The sequence below is a fragment of the Dermochelys coriacea genome, chromosome 14 (genome assembly GCF_009764565.3).
Source record: "Dermochelys coriacea isolate rDerCor1 chromosome 14, rDerCor1.pri.v4, whole genome shotgun sequence".
In the NCBI taxonomy this organism is placed as follows: Eukaryota; Metazoa; Chordata; order Testudines; family Dermochelyidae; genus Dermochelys; species Dermochelys coriacea.
In genome coordinates, this window is record NC_050081.1 from 32018330 (window position 1) to 32033451 (window position 15122).

Consider the following 15122-nt stretch of genomic DNA (forward strand, 5'->3'; position numbering starts at 1 on the left):
TAACTTCCTGTGTGTTTTGGAATGATTGTGATGTCTATGTCTCTGATAGCTGTGTGCTCACCTCCATGTGCGATTTTTGTGTAGGCCTGCATATGTGATTTCAGTATTTGCATGTGTGTTGATGAATATGCCAGTTTTATTATTACTATTATCCTCTACTAGGATAGTGTTTGTGGACGGACCAAGATGAGGATCTCATTGTGCTAGTGAGACTCATAGTTTGTGGGTCGAAGAATACCTCCCTGTGTGCACGCACAATAACGTGATTAGTTTGTGTGTGTTTAGTATCGTGTGGTTTATGTGTACTTGCGCTTAAACGTGTTTTACTGTGAGTGTTGTTTCTTTGGGTGCTACATAATTCCATTGCTACAGCCTGGTAATTAGTAGGCGGAATTTAAAGGGTGAAAACTCTGTGGTGCATTTATCCTGCAGTTTTGCAGTGAATGGCTTTGCCTGCACAGCCTGTATATGATTAGTGTGTGAATATGTTAGCGTGATTTTTTTTCCCTATAAGCACAGTGTGATTTATGTACCTGCACCTCTCTGAGCTGTTTGCCCAAGAGAGTGATTTGCCCAAGTTTCTGTATGCAACAATGCTGGCAGGTGGGCTGATGCGTTCTTGTCTATACGTGCGGGTGCAGTTGTATTGCTGTGCATGTAACAGTACAACTGTGAATTTTGTTTCTCCGTCCGGGTGTGTGCAGATGGGAACGACTTAACTCGCCTCTCCTCCCCTCCCCTGCCCAACCCAACCCAACCCCCTCCCCCCAGCTTTCTGCTATGCTTTGTCCGGGTTTCTCTAACTATAGCAGAAATAAGAAAAGGAGGACTTGTGGCACCTTAGAGACTAACAAATTTATTAGAGCATAAGCTTTCGTGAGCTACAGCTCACTTCAGTGAAGTGAGCTGTAGCTCACGAAAGCTTATGCTCTAATAAATTTGTTAGTCTCTAAGGTGCCACAAGTCCTCCTTTTCTTTTTGCGAATACAGACTAACACGGCTGCTACTCTGAAACCTATAGCAGAAATAATCAGTCTTGTTTCCACCCTCCCCCAAAAAACAACAATCTCCAGCAGTAAAGCACCCACTTAATTAGGCTCTGCAGGTCTCCATTCAAGCAACCCGAATTCCTCCCTCCTTCCCGTACCAAGCAGCCCGTTAAGGCACCCCTGCATCCCTTTCCCAAAAATAACCCTGCTACTGACTGTGCCCCCTTTAACACCCCACCACGCCGCGCTCTTTTTCAAGAGCCCTGAAAACAATTCCCACCGCCCGCGAATTCCCCTCTTACAGAGCTCCCCCCAGGAAACCCCAGTTGGTCCCCATACTGGCAGCCTGCCCCCCACCCCTCAACATCCCCCCTCACTCCCTGGTTCTATGCCCTGCTGTTAGGCCACTTCTAGCTTTTCAGCCCCCACTTTGGGGAGCTATGAGCCCCTTGGGTGATTTGCAGGAAGCCCTGCACTGCGGGGTACTTGCCACCCTGGGTCACCCTATAGGGAATGTTTTATCTACAGCCTCCTGACATCCTGTCTTCATTCCTCCTCTCCCCCACCAAATCTATGGATCTCTTCTTCCCCGCTTCCCCATCAGCCTGGGTCGCCCGGGTTAACTCCTCCCCAGTGTGTTTTGTTTTTCTTCCTGCTATTCCGTTGTATAATCCCTCGGTGTGCTGCCTGGCTCAGCAAAAACTCATCAGACCACGTGGCAAGTCCCCAACCCCAGAGCGAAGCAACCACTGCAAAAGCACAAGCTAAGGACGTCACTGTTCCTGTGTATTTGCACAGCAGGGCATAATTTGCCCGGTCCCCGGGCAAACTGTGCACGTTTGTCAGGTCCCTTTTGCCAATACGTATTTTTAAAATACAAAAGAGGGCTCGTCCGGGATTTGAACCCGGGACCTCTCGCACCCAAAGCGAGAATCATACCCCTAGACCAACGAGCCAGATATACGGTCAACCGCTGAGGAATTACTTGAGAGTTGTCATTAGGTGACGCACTGTGTGAGGCTTTTGCTTTTTTGGAATCACTCACACTTTTCTTCCCTTCTCTTGCTCCAACTCACTTTCGTCTCCCTCTGCGACTCCTTCAGCGCCCAGTTCTGCTCAGTGATTCAGCTTTCAGCAAGTTTCAGAGCAGCAGCCGTGTTAGTCTGTATTCGCAAAAAGAAAAGGAGGACTTGGGGCGCCTTAGAGACTAACACATTTATTAGAGCATAAGCTTTCCTGAGCTACAGTTCACTTCATCGGCTGCATTCTTGCTTTCAGCAAGAGAGACTTGCCTTTAATTCATTTTTCCCCTTTAATCCCTTCCCCTCTCCAATCATTCATTCTTTCTTTCCAACACCATAAGTGAAAAACGTATCACCCATCTGCTCTGACAATTCCTTATTTTCTGAAAAAAGAAAAGGAGGACTTGTGGCACCTTAGAGACTAACACATTTATTAGAGCATAAGCTTTCGTGAGCTACAGCTCACTTCATCGGATGCATGAAGTGAGCTGTAGCTCACGAAAGCTTATGCTCTAATAAATGTGTTAGTCTCTAAGGTGCCACAAGTCCTCCTTTTCTTTTTGCGAATACAGACTACACGGCTGCTACTCTGAAACCTAAATTTCTGGTAACAGCTGTAGAGAGCAGCAGATTTTTATCCTCCTGATTCCCTTTCCCCACCCCATTCTTTTTGTAATGTAAACTGAGGCAGCAAGTGTTTCCAGATAAAAACCTTCTCCCAAAGAAAAAGAGACTATCAGGTACTAAATTTTAAAATCCACGATTGCATGAGTGCTTAGATGTGCCAACATATATAGCTCTAGCCTTTCTAAGAATTTACCATTTGCAGTGTTGCCCCAAGGATATTAGAGTGACAAGGTGGGTGAGGTAACATCTCTTGTTGGACCAGCTTCTGTTGGTGAAAGTGAGCTAAGAATAGCTCTGCTTCAAAGTTTGTCTTGTCACTTCGCTTGTGTCTCAAATAATTAGCTGGTGGTCCAACACACTGGTTGACATTTGAAAAAACTCAAGGAATGTGACTGATCTCCTGGAAAGCGGGATAAAAGCTTTCGTTAAAAAATAACATTTTTTAAAAAAAAATGAAGGGACATGGGTGAAGAAAAGACAACCTGAGGCCCCAGCGAGATTTGAACTCGCGACCCCTGGTTGACAAGACCAGTGCTCTAACCCCTGAGCTATGGAGCCCGTAGCTGTAAGATCTTCTTCTGTCCTGCCTAGAATGGTGAAGATCTTTTGACCTGTGCTTTGCTCAGGATCTGGATTAATGTTCTGACCCCAATTAAAAGTATCTTTATTCACCGGGAGTCGATGGCAATGTAAGGATTTGCATAACAAGTCTCCTTTGGCTCGTCCTCCAAGCTCTGCAGCCCGCTGTAAGAAACAAACAGGAAAAGAGACTCGCCACACACACGTTGCTGGCCAGCTGGCTCTGACCTTGAAAAACATGTGTGGTGAGGCTACCACCTTCTGTACTGACTGTGTATTGCACCCTGAAGGTTGGCTAAATTAAATATTGCTTGCCAGAAGTAGAAAAGGAGTACTCACTTCATCGGATGCTGTAGCTCACGAAAGCTTATGCTCAAATACATTTGTTAGTCTCTAAGGTGCCACAAGTCCTCCTTTTCTTTTTGTGAATACAGACTAACACGGCTGCTACTCTGAAACTTGCCAGAAGTGAAATCAATAGTTTGCAGTGTTGTGTGTTCACTGCTCTTTATTTGCACACAACAAATGCAGCAGATCACATGTCATCCCATTAATTGCTGGGCACTTTTCTTTTCTTTTTTTTCCAATGCACTAACCAAACTTTGATTCAAGAAATATTAAATGGATTAGATGTATTAAATTGGTGATGAATAATGTCATTGTGAAAGCCAGGAATAAAATCCATGATCCTGTTTCACACTCCCCTTTTTTAACCCATATACAAAACTGTCTCTGCCTAGATGTTTGCTGCATATGCATGGTTTAATCAATGGCATCCAGCATGGAATGCACTTGCATTTCTACATTGTGCAATAATGAGAAGCAAAATACTCTGAGTACTGTAATATTCTCTAAGAACTCTGTCTGAGTTCTACCAAATCAGAAGAACCAGAAGTTGAGTATTATTAAACTGAATTTACATTACAGTAGGTTTTAAAAAAAACAGGATCAGGACCCATGTGGGCTGGGTGCACTATACCACACTGAGAGCCTTCACTTGATGCAGAGAAGAAGAATCAAGTCCACAGAATTCATGCAGTTATTTCGTTGCACTCCCCTTTCTTGTAGACAAGCACCGTCATAGACTTCTTCCAGGAGCTGGGAGTACAGAGGAACTGTTTGCATTTGTTGAAAATGGCAGTTAGTACCAGGGAGCCGGGGTCTCATTTTTTCAGGAAGTTGTAGTGAATGCCATCTTCTCCTGGGGCTGTGGTTTTGGTCTTTGTAAGTCTGGTCTCTACTTCCTGTGCTGTAAAGTCTTGTTCCAGGTCCTCTGCATAGTCAAGGTGGGGTAAAGGATGAAGGCACCCTAGTCACTGCATGTCGTTCTAAGCTACATGGTCAAACACACCCCTGAAGTATGAAAATAGTCTCTCGGATGGGATTGTGCAGTAGGGTGAGGGCCTGTTGAGGATCTCTTTCATAGCCTTAGGGCGGTTTGACAGGTAGAGCTTCTGGATCCTGGCTGCTGCTGCTGGGTCGTAGTGGTGACTGATGTTCCTTCTCCTGGCTTCTCTCCTGTGGTGGTGGTTGTTGTTATGTCTCCATGCTGGAGCTCTGTGAGCAGTCGGTGTGTTCTCCTGAGTTCCCTTCCTCCCAGATACAATTTTTGCAGACAGGTCTTAGTGAGTCTGTCTACCAGGAGGTCAAAGTTATTGAAGGAGGCTGTCCTCGCCAACTCCTCCATCCAAGTGGCTTGCCGTGGTGTGGCAGCCCTCGCGGAAGGCTGCTGCTCCTCTGGCTGCTCAATCTCCACAAGCTCAGGCCGGAAAACTGCTGTGAGATTAGCCTGATGCCTATTTTCCTCCCGGTTTTGAGTACTCTGTTCATCTGGATCTTGAGGCGTGATATCCGAAATGAGGGCAGTGTTTTCCTTTGCAGTTTTTAGGGCAGCACTTGTCCTTTTAGGAAGGACAGTTTTAGGGGCAGCGGTAATGGCCCTTTTAGGGATGCGGTCTTGCTTGTGAGTTTCCAGAGCAATGCTGTTCCTTCTGTGGATGAGTTCTGTCGGGGTGGGGAGGGGTCTTCGTGAAGTGTGAGACCTTTTGGGGACAAGGTCCTGGTGGGCGGTGTTGGAGGCCACGCTCGTCTGCCTAGGGGTAAGGTCCCTTTGCATGGTCCTAGCGGCGTAGATAGCTCCTCCACTAGCTGGGTCTCACTGGGTAGCCTGTGTGGTGAAGCTAGCTCTTCTGATGACAGGATCCCGTTAAGTTACCTGCGCGGGGGCACTGACCCTTCTGCTGATGGTGTCATGATGAACATTCTGTGAGGAAGCACTAAGCTGTCTGGAGATGGAGTTGCCTCGTGTAAGCTGCGAGGGAGCGCTGATCCTCCTCTTGTTGGGGACCAGCTTAGGGATTTTTAAGGCAGCACTTACTCACTCCTTCAACGGTAGTATGCTTTTGGGTGGTCCCATGGGCAGGGGTAGTCCTTCCCTCAGTAGATTGTTGGACCACCTTTTCGTACTCTGGCTCTGGGGGAGTTGGCTATGATGCAGTAGCCAGAGTATTTGGGCAGTCGGAAGCCGGAGTTGGAGCATGTGGTGTTTCTGCATTCAGAGCAGAGATGGGATGGTGGCAACATAGTCTGGTAGAGTTGAGATTCTTCTTATGTGAGATGTCCCTTGCAGGAAACTTGATGCAACTTACATTTTTTCTGCGTCTCAAAAGGCAGGTCACAGAGGGCACACCGGAAGGCAATCTGCTTGCCATGGATTTTTTTGAGGTGTCTGCTGAGACTGTCAATGTACTGGAATCCTCGGACTGGATAGCAGAAGGGGCAGAGGACAATGTCCATAGGGAGGGGATATTGGAGGTAGAGGCAATCATTCTCCCTTTCTTCTCCCTCTGCTGGATGGGCTTCAGTCATATCAGTGGACTCACTAGATGGTTCTCATTGCGCTGGGAGAGTAGTATGGAGAGGTTTGGCTGGGCAGGCATCTAGTGAGGTGTTGAGGTCCCGCTGTGTGGTTTCTGAGGAGAGACTGGTCTCTGAGGAGAGACTGGTCCTGCCGGCTGAGGTACCTTTTTGCACAGCAGGACAACAACCAGCAGCAGAATCCTGGGCAGTAGAGGAGGTGGAAGAAGTTCTCCTTGTGGCATCTTTCTCCTGAAGAGCTGGGGAGACGATGTTTGTCCTGGCTGTGATGTCCTGGAAGGCCGTCCTCGAGGTGCAAGATCCCCCTACAGCAGCATTTCCACAGGTTTTCTTCAAGGAAGCAATGTTCTGGAAGCACTGAGGGTGTTCTTGGTCTGTCCTGGAGCCTCCGAAGGTGCATGAAGATCTTCTTTTGAAGCAGCAGCAGAATCCATCTTCAAAATAGTAGTCTTCTTCAGGATAGCAGGTTGAGTCTTCTACAAAGTGCAGTTTCTGCCTCAGTAATTAAACTGATAAGAAGAGATATAAAAATTTTATTAAACCTAATGTTAAAATTATATAATACACAGGTTGAGATAAGAGTGTCTGTACAATATATGCAAGTGCTATACCATAGCCCCACTGCTCTTTTCTGCTATCCTATACCTAGCTCCAACTTACAAGCAGTCATACAGAAGATATTTCCAGTTTCTCTCCATAGCAGTCCAATGCCTTGCCTTCGTATATCCGCACACTCTGCATGGCTTGTCCCCATTCCCTTAGTGGATGGCCCCTTCAGCGGGACACAACTGAGCTGGGTCTTATTGATGAATCTCCAGCCAGCAAATCGGGTGAAGCTGCCTCGAGGGAGGAAGCAGTTACTGGCATCCCAGTTGCATATCACCTTGCCCTACTCTGGCTTCCATCTCAGGTTTTCCTCATATTGCCAACAGGTGGCACCCTTCAGGGTCCTCTCCAGCACGGTTTTAGCTCTCGGTCTACAAACTTCCTTTTATAGAAAATGAAACCTACCTGCCCAGAGTCACGCTGTTTCTCCTGAAATAGCATGACTCTGGGCAGGTAGCTGGGGCTTTGTCACAACACTAGTATCCATAGGCACCAACTTCTGCTCAACCCTCCTCTGCCCCGGCCCCGCCCTGACTCCACCCCTTCCATGAGGCCCAGCCCCTGCCCCACCCCCATTCTAACCCCTTCCCCAAAGTCCCCGCCCCAACTCCGCCCCCTCACTGCCCCTATTCCGACTCCTTCCCCAAATCCCCTCCCTGGCCCCGCCTCTTCCCTGCCTCCTCCCTGTGTGCACCACATCCCGCTCCTCTCCACATCTCCCGGAGCAGCCAAACAGCTCTTTAGCAGCGGCAGGGTGGGAAGTGCTGACAGGTGAAGTGAGCTGTAGCTCACGAAAGCTTATGCTCAAATAAATTTGTTAGTCTCTAAGGTGCCACAAGTACTCCTTTTCTTTTTGCGAATACAGACTAACACAGCTGCTACTCTGAAACCTTGCAGTGTTGTGTGTTCGCTAGACTTTATTTGCATACAACAACTACAGCAGATCATATGTCATCATTAATTGCTTGGCACTTGACTTTTTTTTCAAAGCACTAAGCAAACTTTTACTAAGGAATATATTAAATGCATTAGATGCATTAATTGGTGAGAGATTATGTCATTGTGATAGCCAGGAATGGAATCCAGGATCCTGTTTCCAGGTCACCTTTTCTAACCCATACACAATACTGCCTCTGCCTAAATGTTTGCTGCATACGCATGGTTTAATCAGTGGCATCCTTCATGGCATGCACTCGCATTTCTACATTGTGCAATAATGAGAAGAAATACACTCTGTCAGATTCATTTATCATGCTGATCTCTCAAGATAAACTTGAATAACATTTTTCTGACGGACCAAAAATTGAAGTTAATACCATTCCCCACCTCCCTAATCTTCATTCATCTCTGCTCTTCTTGGCTCTAGCTAGCATCAGTCTGACAACCACAGAAATACTATGAAAGATAATATTCCCCTGTCTGTCATATATGGTCCCCATTAACATAGTGTCCACATACCTCTCAATCGTCAATGTATTTATCCTTAGAGCACCACTGCGAGGAGTTCAGTATTATTGTCTCTTTACAGATTGGGAACAGGCACAAAGAGAGACTGAAAAAGAAAAGGAGTACTTGTGGCACCTTAGAGACTAACAAATTTATTAGAGCATAAGCTTTCATGAGCTACAGCTCACTTCATAGTTATGGGTCAGGACAAAGTCACAAAGTTCAGCCATCAACTTTGTGACTTTGTCCTGATCCATAACTATTTCACATTTGGTGACAATGTATACCTTCAAATCAGCGGCACTGCGATGGGTACCCGCATGGCCCCACAGTATGCCAACATTTTTATGACTGACTTAGAACAACGCTTCCTCAGCTCTCGTCCCCTAATGCCCCTACTCTACTTGCGCTACATTGATGACATTTTCATCATCTGGACGCATGGAAAAGAAGCTCTTGAGGAATTCCACCATGATTTCAATAATTTCCATCCCACCATCAACCTCAGCCTGGACCAGTCCACACAAGAGATCCACTTCCTGGACACTACGGTGCTAAAGCGATGGTCACATAAACACCACCCTATATCGGAAACCTGCTGACCGCTATTCCTACCTACATGCCTCTAGCTTTCATCCAGATCATACCACTCGATCCATTGTCTACAGCCAAGCGCTACTATATAACCGCATTTGCTCCAACCCCTCAGACAGAGACAAACACCTACAAGATCTCTATCATGCATTCCTACAACTACAATACCCACCTGCTGAAGTGAAGAAACAGATTGACAGAGCCAGAAGAGTACCCAGAAGTCACCTACTACAGGACAGGCCTAACAAAGAAAACAACAGAACGCCACTAGCCATCACCTTCAGCCCCCAACTAAAACCTCTCCAACGCATCATCAAGGATCTACAACCTATCCTGAAGGACGACCCATCACTCTCATAGATCTTGGGAGACAGACCAGTCCTTGCTTACAGACAGCCCCCCAATCTGAAGCAAATACTCACCAGCAACCACACACCACACAAAAGAACCACTAACCCAGGAACCTATCCTTGCAACAAAGCCCGTTGCCAACTCTGTCCACATATCTATTCAGGGGATACCATCATAGGGCCTAATCACATCAGCCACACTATCAGAGGCTCGTTCACCTGCGCATCTACCAATGTGATATATGCCATCATGTGCCAGCAATGCCCCTCTGCCATGTACATTGGCCAAACTGGACAGTCTCTACGTAAAAGAATGAATGGACACAAATCAGACGTCAAGAATTATAACATTCAAAAACCAGTTGGAGAACACTTCAATCTCTCTGGTCACTCGATCACAGACCTAAGAGTGGCTATACTTCAACAAAAAAGCTTCAAAAACAGACTCCAAGGAGAGACTACTGAATTGGAATTAATTTGCAAACTGGATACAATTAACTTAGGCTTGAATAGAGACTGGGAATGGATGAGTCATTACACAAAGTAAAACTATTTCCCCATGATATTTCTCCCTCCCACCCCACCCCCCAATGTTCCTCTGATATTCTTGTTAACTGCTGGAATTAGCCTACCTTGCTTGTCACCATGAAAGGTTTTCTCCTTTCCCCCCCTGCTGCTGGTGATGGCTTATCTTAAGTGATCACTCTCCTTACAGTGTGTATGATAAACCCATTGTTTCATGTTCTCTGTGTGTGTATATAAATCTCTCCTCTTTTTTCCACCAAATGCATCCGATGAAGTGAGCTGTAGCTCACGAAAGCTTATGCTCTAATAAATTTGTTAGTCTCTAAGGTGCCACAAGTACTCCTTTTCTTTTTGCAAATACAGACTAACAGGGCTGCTACTCTGAAACCTATTTCCCCATGGTATTTCTCCCCCCCCCCACCCCTCACTGTTCCTCTGATATTCTTGTTAACTGCTGGAATTAGCCTACCTTGCTTGTCACCATGAAAGGTTTTCCTCCTTCCCCCCCCCACTGCTGGTGATGGCTTATCTTAAGTGATCACTCTCCTTACAGTGTGTATGATAAACCCATTGTTTCATGTTCGCTGTGTGTGTATATCAATCTCCCCTCTGTTTTTTCCACCAAATTTATCCGATGAAGTGAGCTGTAGCTCATGAAAGCTTATGCTCTAATAAATTTGTTTGTCTCTAAGGTGCCACAAGTACTCCTTTTCTTTTTGCAAATACAGACTAACACGGCTGCTACTCTGAAACAGAGAGACTGAGTGGTCTAAGTTCACAAGAGGAGTTTGTAGCAGAGCAGAGCATGGATGCCATGTCTCTTTCATTACATGCTAGTGTTCTTATGACTTCACAATCCTCCCTTATGCTCCTAGGGGTATTTTCAACCTGTCTTGGAGCCTGAAATACTGAGGAAAGTCTATTTGCATGAGACTCATTACCCAGGTTTTCAGATTCAGGTTGTTAGTCTCTATAAAGTTACAACACAACAAGGTGTTTTCCAGACAGAACTTCCCATCACACTGAAGTTTTATGTATAAATACCTAAGTCTTGGAGCTTCTAATAAAAATAAATTATGAGAAATTTTCCACCCACTGAAGAAAGCCAACACAAAACTGAAATATCATTTTCATCCCATTTAAGCCCAGTTTTAAATGGTGTGTAATCCTTGGGCTTGGGTTTGACTTGATCATATGGAAAATACATGAGGTCAATTCTGAATAATATCAAATGAAAGCAAAATAAACATTCATAGAGTGCTTTCAGATTTTATTTCTACTACAAGGCCTTTTGACAATCAGTGAGTTTCCAAGCCCCATCATGCAAAGAATTATTTGCCATTGACTTTCAAACAATTTACACATCAAGAGATACAGAAGAGGTGCATGGGTCACACAAATAGGAGTAGCATCTAGCCTTCAAATAAAGAAAACAATCAGAGGCTCTCACTAAGGCATCCACTACTATAGGGAAAGTGTTAAGCAATTGCGGGACTGGTGCTGCTCCCGTGATGGAAGCTGTAGTTTAGACAAGGGTCAGCTGTTTCTAGCAGCATTAGACCCTGGCTTTTATTAGAAAAGTTGCAACAGTTTAACTATATGGATTTACCATTGATCTTGTTAGACTAAAGCAAAACCCCAATGTAGATGCATTTAAATCAGAGTAGTCCTTATTTAAATTGGTTTGGCTTAAATGTGGTAATTTACAAGTCCTTAGACCTGGTCATATTGCTTTTGCCCTGTTGACAATCTTTGTCTACACTGGCAGTTTTCTGAAAATCTCCCCTCATTGCACCTGCCCTCTTAAGTCCAAAGCCCACTTAAGTCAACTGGAGTCTGTTTATTGATTTTAAGGAACTTTCGGCCCAACCTCATGGATCACAAATATAGACCAACTGCCATGTAGTCTGGACCTGTTCTGGTCAGGGCTAGATGATCTGATCATGAAAACACAAGCAACTGCCTAGGCTAGCTAGCTAACAACCTAGCTATTGCATTAATGCCATACTCATCTTCATGGTTTCTGGCTGCTTTTTCTGTGAGGGGCACCCTGGCAAGTCTTAAGTGAATTGTTTTGCAAGTTTCAGGGACACAGTTTAATGTAGGTGATTGTGGAGCAGACAGAAAAGAGGGGGAACACCCTCTCATGAAAGGCAACATTAAAAGTAAACATGTGTTGCATGTTCTCAGCGTTGTAGAATGACACCTCTTCCCCTTCGTAGTCTAGGTGCACCCGGACCTTACTGAGCCTCTCACCAATGCAAAGCGGGGTGCGTTGAGGGGAGGTGACAGCCCAGTAGCGCCCTCCGTTTTGTTGTACTGCCCAGATCCCCTCCTCAGGGGAAAACTGAGTCAGACCTTTCCTCCTCACTGACTCCCTGGCCACCCCAAAAGCCCAGCCGTCTGAGGCCCCCACTTCCACCTCCCAGTAATGCCTCCCCGACTTGAATCCTTCCAAAGCCAGCACCCGGGAGTTAGTGTCGAATCGCTTGGGGTTATCAGGCAGCTCCTGTTTTCGGCATCCCATCCTCACACTCTTGAGATCTGTGGATAAGATGAGCAGCTGGTTGGCTGTATCCGGATCCAGAGTCAGGTCCTCTGTGGATAATAAGAACAACAATGTAGAATTACCAGTAGAAGGAGAAACTATGCAAACCCCATGCAAATGATTAGCAATTTTATATCTGCACTAGAAGCTTGATTTCATAGGTGCTGACTCCATAGGTCTCCAGGGCTGGAGCACCCCCAGAAAAAAACAGTGGATGCTCTGCACCCACTGTCAGCCCCATGGATCAATGCCTCCTCCTCCCCGCAGCATCTCCTTTTCAATGTTATGAACACCTCAGTCTTCAATTATTTGTAAAACAAGGGTTCTGCTGTAATAAAAAGCAACTGATACCTAGGTCAAGTTTTTCAAAATTGGGGTGCCTCTATTTTCTGGGAGGGGCCTAAGAACAAGTGAGACCTGGACCCTCCAGTCCAAACCGGTTCCTAGTTGAGATGGTTCAGATCTGAATTCGCAGTTTCCACTGGCTTCAGTTGAATTTGTGGTGGCTCAGCACTTCTAAAAATGAGGCCACTTACGTATTTAGGTGCTCGATGTGAGACACATAAGGTGCTTGACACACCATCTTCTAAAAACCAGAACCTCTTAAAAACTGAGTATCCTTAGAATACCTACCAGTCAGTGTTGAAAATCTTGGCCTAAACATATCTCCATACCTCAGATTGGATGAAGATGGGTCTTAAGGAAGAGGGTAGATAAAATTATGCTTTATTCACAAAGTCAGGCTTAAAACAATCAGATAGCTTAAGGGTATGTTCACACAGCACAAAACACAGCACATAGCACGGATGGCCCGTGCCAGCTGACTTGGCCTTGTGGGGCTCGGGCTGTTTCATTGCTGAGTAGATTTCTGGCCTTGGGCTGGAGCCCAACTTCTGGAATCCTCCCACTTCACAGGGTCTTAGACTCCTGGCTCCAGCCCAAGCACAGATGTCTACACAGCAATGAAACAGCCCCACAGCCCAAGCGCCGCGAGCCAGAGTCATCTGGCAAGGGCCAGCAGTGAATGTCTAGTTGCTATGCAGACGCACCCTAAGTCACCTCAAATTGTGACTATAGGTAGCAAAGTTGCAAGGTGAAAATGGCATATCCTCAAGCAATACAGCTGCCTCCCATGAACTGTCAAGTCGTGTTAACATAAGAACATAAGAACGTCCGTACTGAGTCAGACCAAAGGTCAATCTAGCCCAGTAGCCTGTCTTCCGACAGTGGCCAATGCCAGATTCTCCAGAGACAATGAACAGAAGAAGGTAATCATCCAGTGATCCATTCCCCGTCACCCATTCCCAGCTTCTGGCAAACAGAATCTGGGGTTTTAGAAGCATCAAGGATTTGGGTTCCAAGGCTTAAATTCCTTACATTTCACTGAAAATCCCAGCTTTTCAGTACCACAAAAAAGGACCTGAAATTTCCCAATGAACTTAAATAGGCTCCATCTTTGTCCTCATGGATGAAACCTTGGCCCACTGAAATGAGTTACAAAACTGACATTGGCTTCAATAGAGGCCGGATTTTGCCCCACAGTTTTATGCCCGTTGGCCCAGCCATGCGGCTTCTGTTTTGCCTCCCCGAAACTGCTTCAAATTTAAGAGTATTCAGCTCTGGCTTCCCAGATCCGGCTGCTCCCATTGGCTTCAGTTGGATTTGTGGCTGCTTAGCACTTCTGAAAACAAAGCCCTTAGAGATCTAGCTGCCCAATTATAAATTGAGGAGTATTACTTTAGGCACCCAGGCTTGAAAACCTCAGCCTAGGCCCTCTGGGGCTTTGCTCAGGCACTCAGCTGAGCCTGCAAAAGGCCAAGACTTTGTGGCAGCACCACAGAGATGGGTGTGAAAGCTGGTGACATGGCAGACGTGAAAGTGATGTGGACTAGAATAGAGTGAGGGTGAAAAGCCTGTTTGTTAACAGAGAGCATCCATATTAGGCAGAGGGGGTAGCCCCAAAATATCTGAGCCATGAAATCACCTGGATTCATTTAAAGGGTAATACTGATTTTATGCACTTTTAAAAAATGTTTGCAGTCTTGATTCTGCCCTTCCTATTGTCACTGGATGAAATCCACACCTTTGCAGAGATCACTACAAGGCCTAGGGATAATTTATCTCAAGCTTAGGCCTTCAATATAGGCCTTGAGTAGGACTAAGGTCATGGGTGGGCCATATGCTGTTATTTACTCCTTCTCACAACACAAGAACTAGGCATCACCAAATGAAATTAATAGGCAACTAGTTTAAAACAAACAAAAGGAAGTATTTTGTCACACAACGCACAGTCAAAATGTGGAACTCCTTGCCAGAGGATGTTGTGAAGGCCAAGACTATAACAGGGTTCAAAAAAGAACTAGATAAGTTCATGGAGGATTGGTCCATCAATGGCTATTAGCCAGGATGGGCAGGGATGATATCCCTAGCTGTTGTTTGCCAGAAGCTGGGAATGGGCCACAGAAGATGGATAACTTGATGATTGTCCATTCTTTTCATTCTCCGAAGCACCTGGCATTGGCCATTGTTGGAAGACAGGATACAGGGCAAGACGGACCTTTGGTCTGACCCAGTATGGCCATTCTTATGTTCTCTGTACCTAGGTGGATTTCACCCCTTGCAAGTTTGTCAACCCCAAATGTTCAAAAATCACAAGTCTGACCCCCCTCCCTACAGAAATCTTGAGATTTGTTTAAATAATGATAAATGTAGGGTTATTTGTTGGCTGGTTTCTGAGCCTTTGGGATGCCCTCGGGTCACATTTTCCAATTTTTCCACAGCCAACAGGACTGGGAATGTATTCTTTTAAAACAAAAAAGAAAGCTGAGATTCTCTCAAATCACAGATTTCTGGTACTGGGGCTTTAAATAAAACATCAGCTATCATGAGACATGTAATAAGATTGTGAGAGTTGATAACATTGCCATGAATTATAACTTAGGGTCTGATCTAAAGCCTG

The 15122-nt window shown here is 45.6% G+C and overlaps 1 protein-coding gene and 2 non-coding genes across 3 annotated transcripts in view; all 3 read right to left on the reverse strand.

Moving 5' to 3' along the window:
- Positions 1–1873: 1873 nt before the first annotated feature.
- Positions 1874–1945, reverse strand: TRNAP-UGG. The gene has a single exon. It is a non-coding gene; the product is annotated as a tRNA-Pro (tRNA).
- A 1178-nt stretch (positions 1946–3123) lies between these two features.
- TRNAT-UGU lies at positions 3124–3196 on the reverse strand. Its single transcript has one exon. It is a non-coding gene; the product is annotated as a tRNA-Thr (tRNA).
- A 7672-nt stretch (positions 3197–10868) lies between these two features.
- Positions 10869–15122, reverse strand: part of LOC119842527 (E3 ubiquitin-protein ligase TRIM7-like) — a 28069-nt gene continuing 23815 nt past the window's right edge. Inside the window, 1 exon segment of the mRNA XM_043497166.1 lies at positions 10869–12213. Within this exon segment, the coding sequence (XP_043353101.1) occupies positions 11699–12213 (515 nt within the window). The 3' untranslated portion in view covers positions 10869–11698.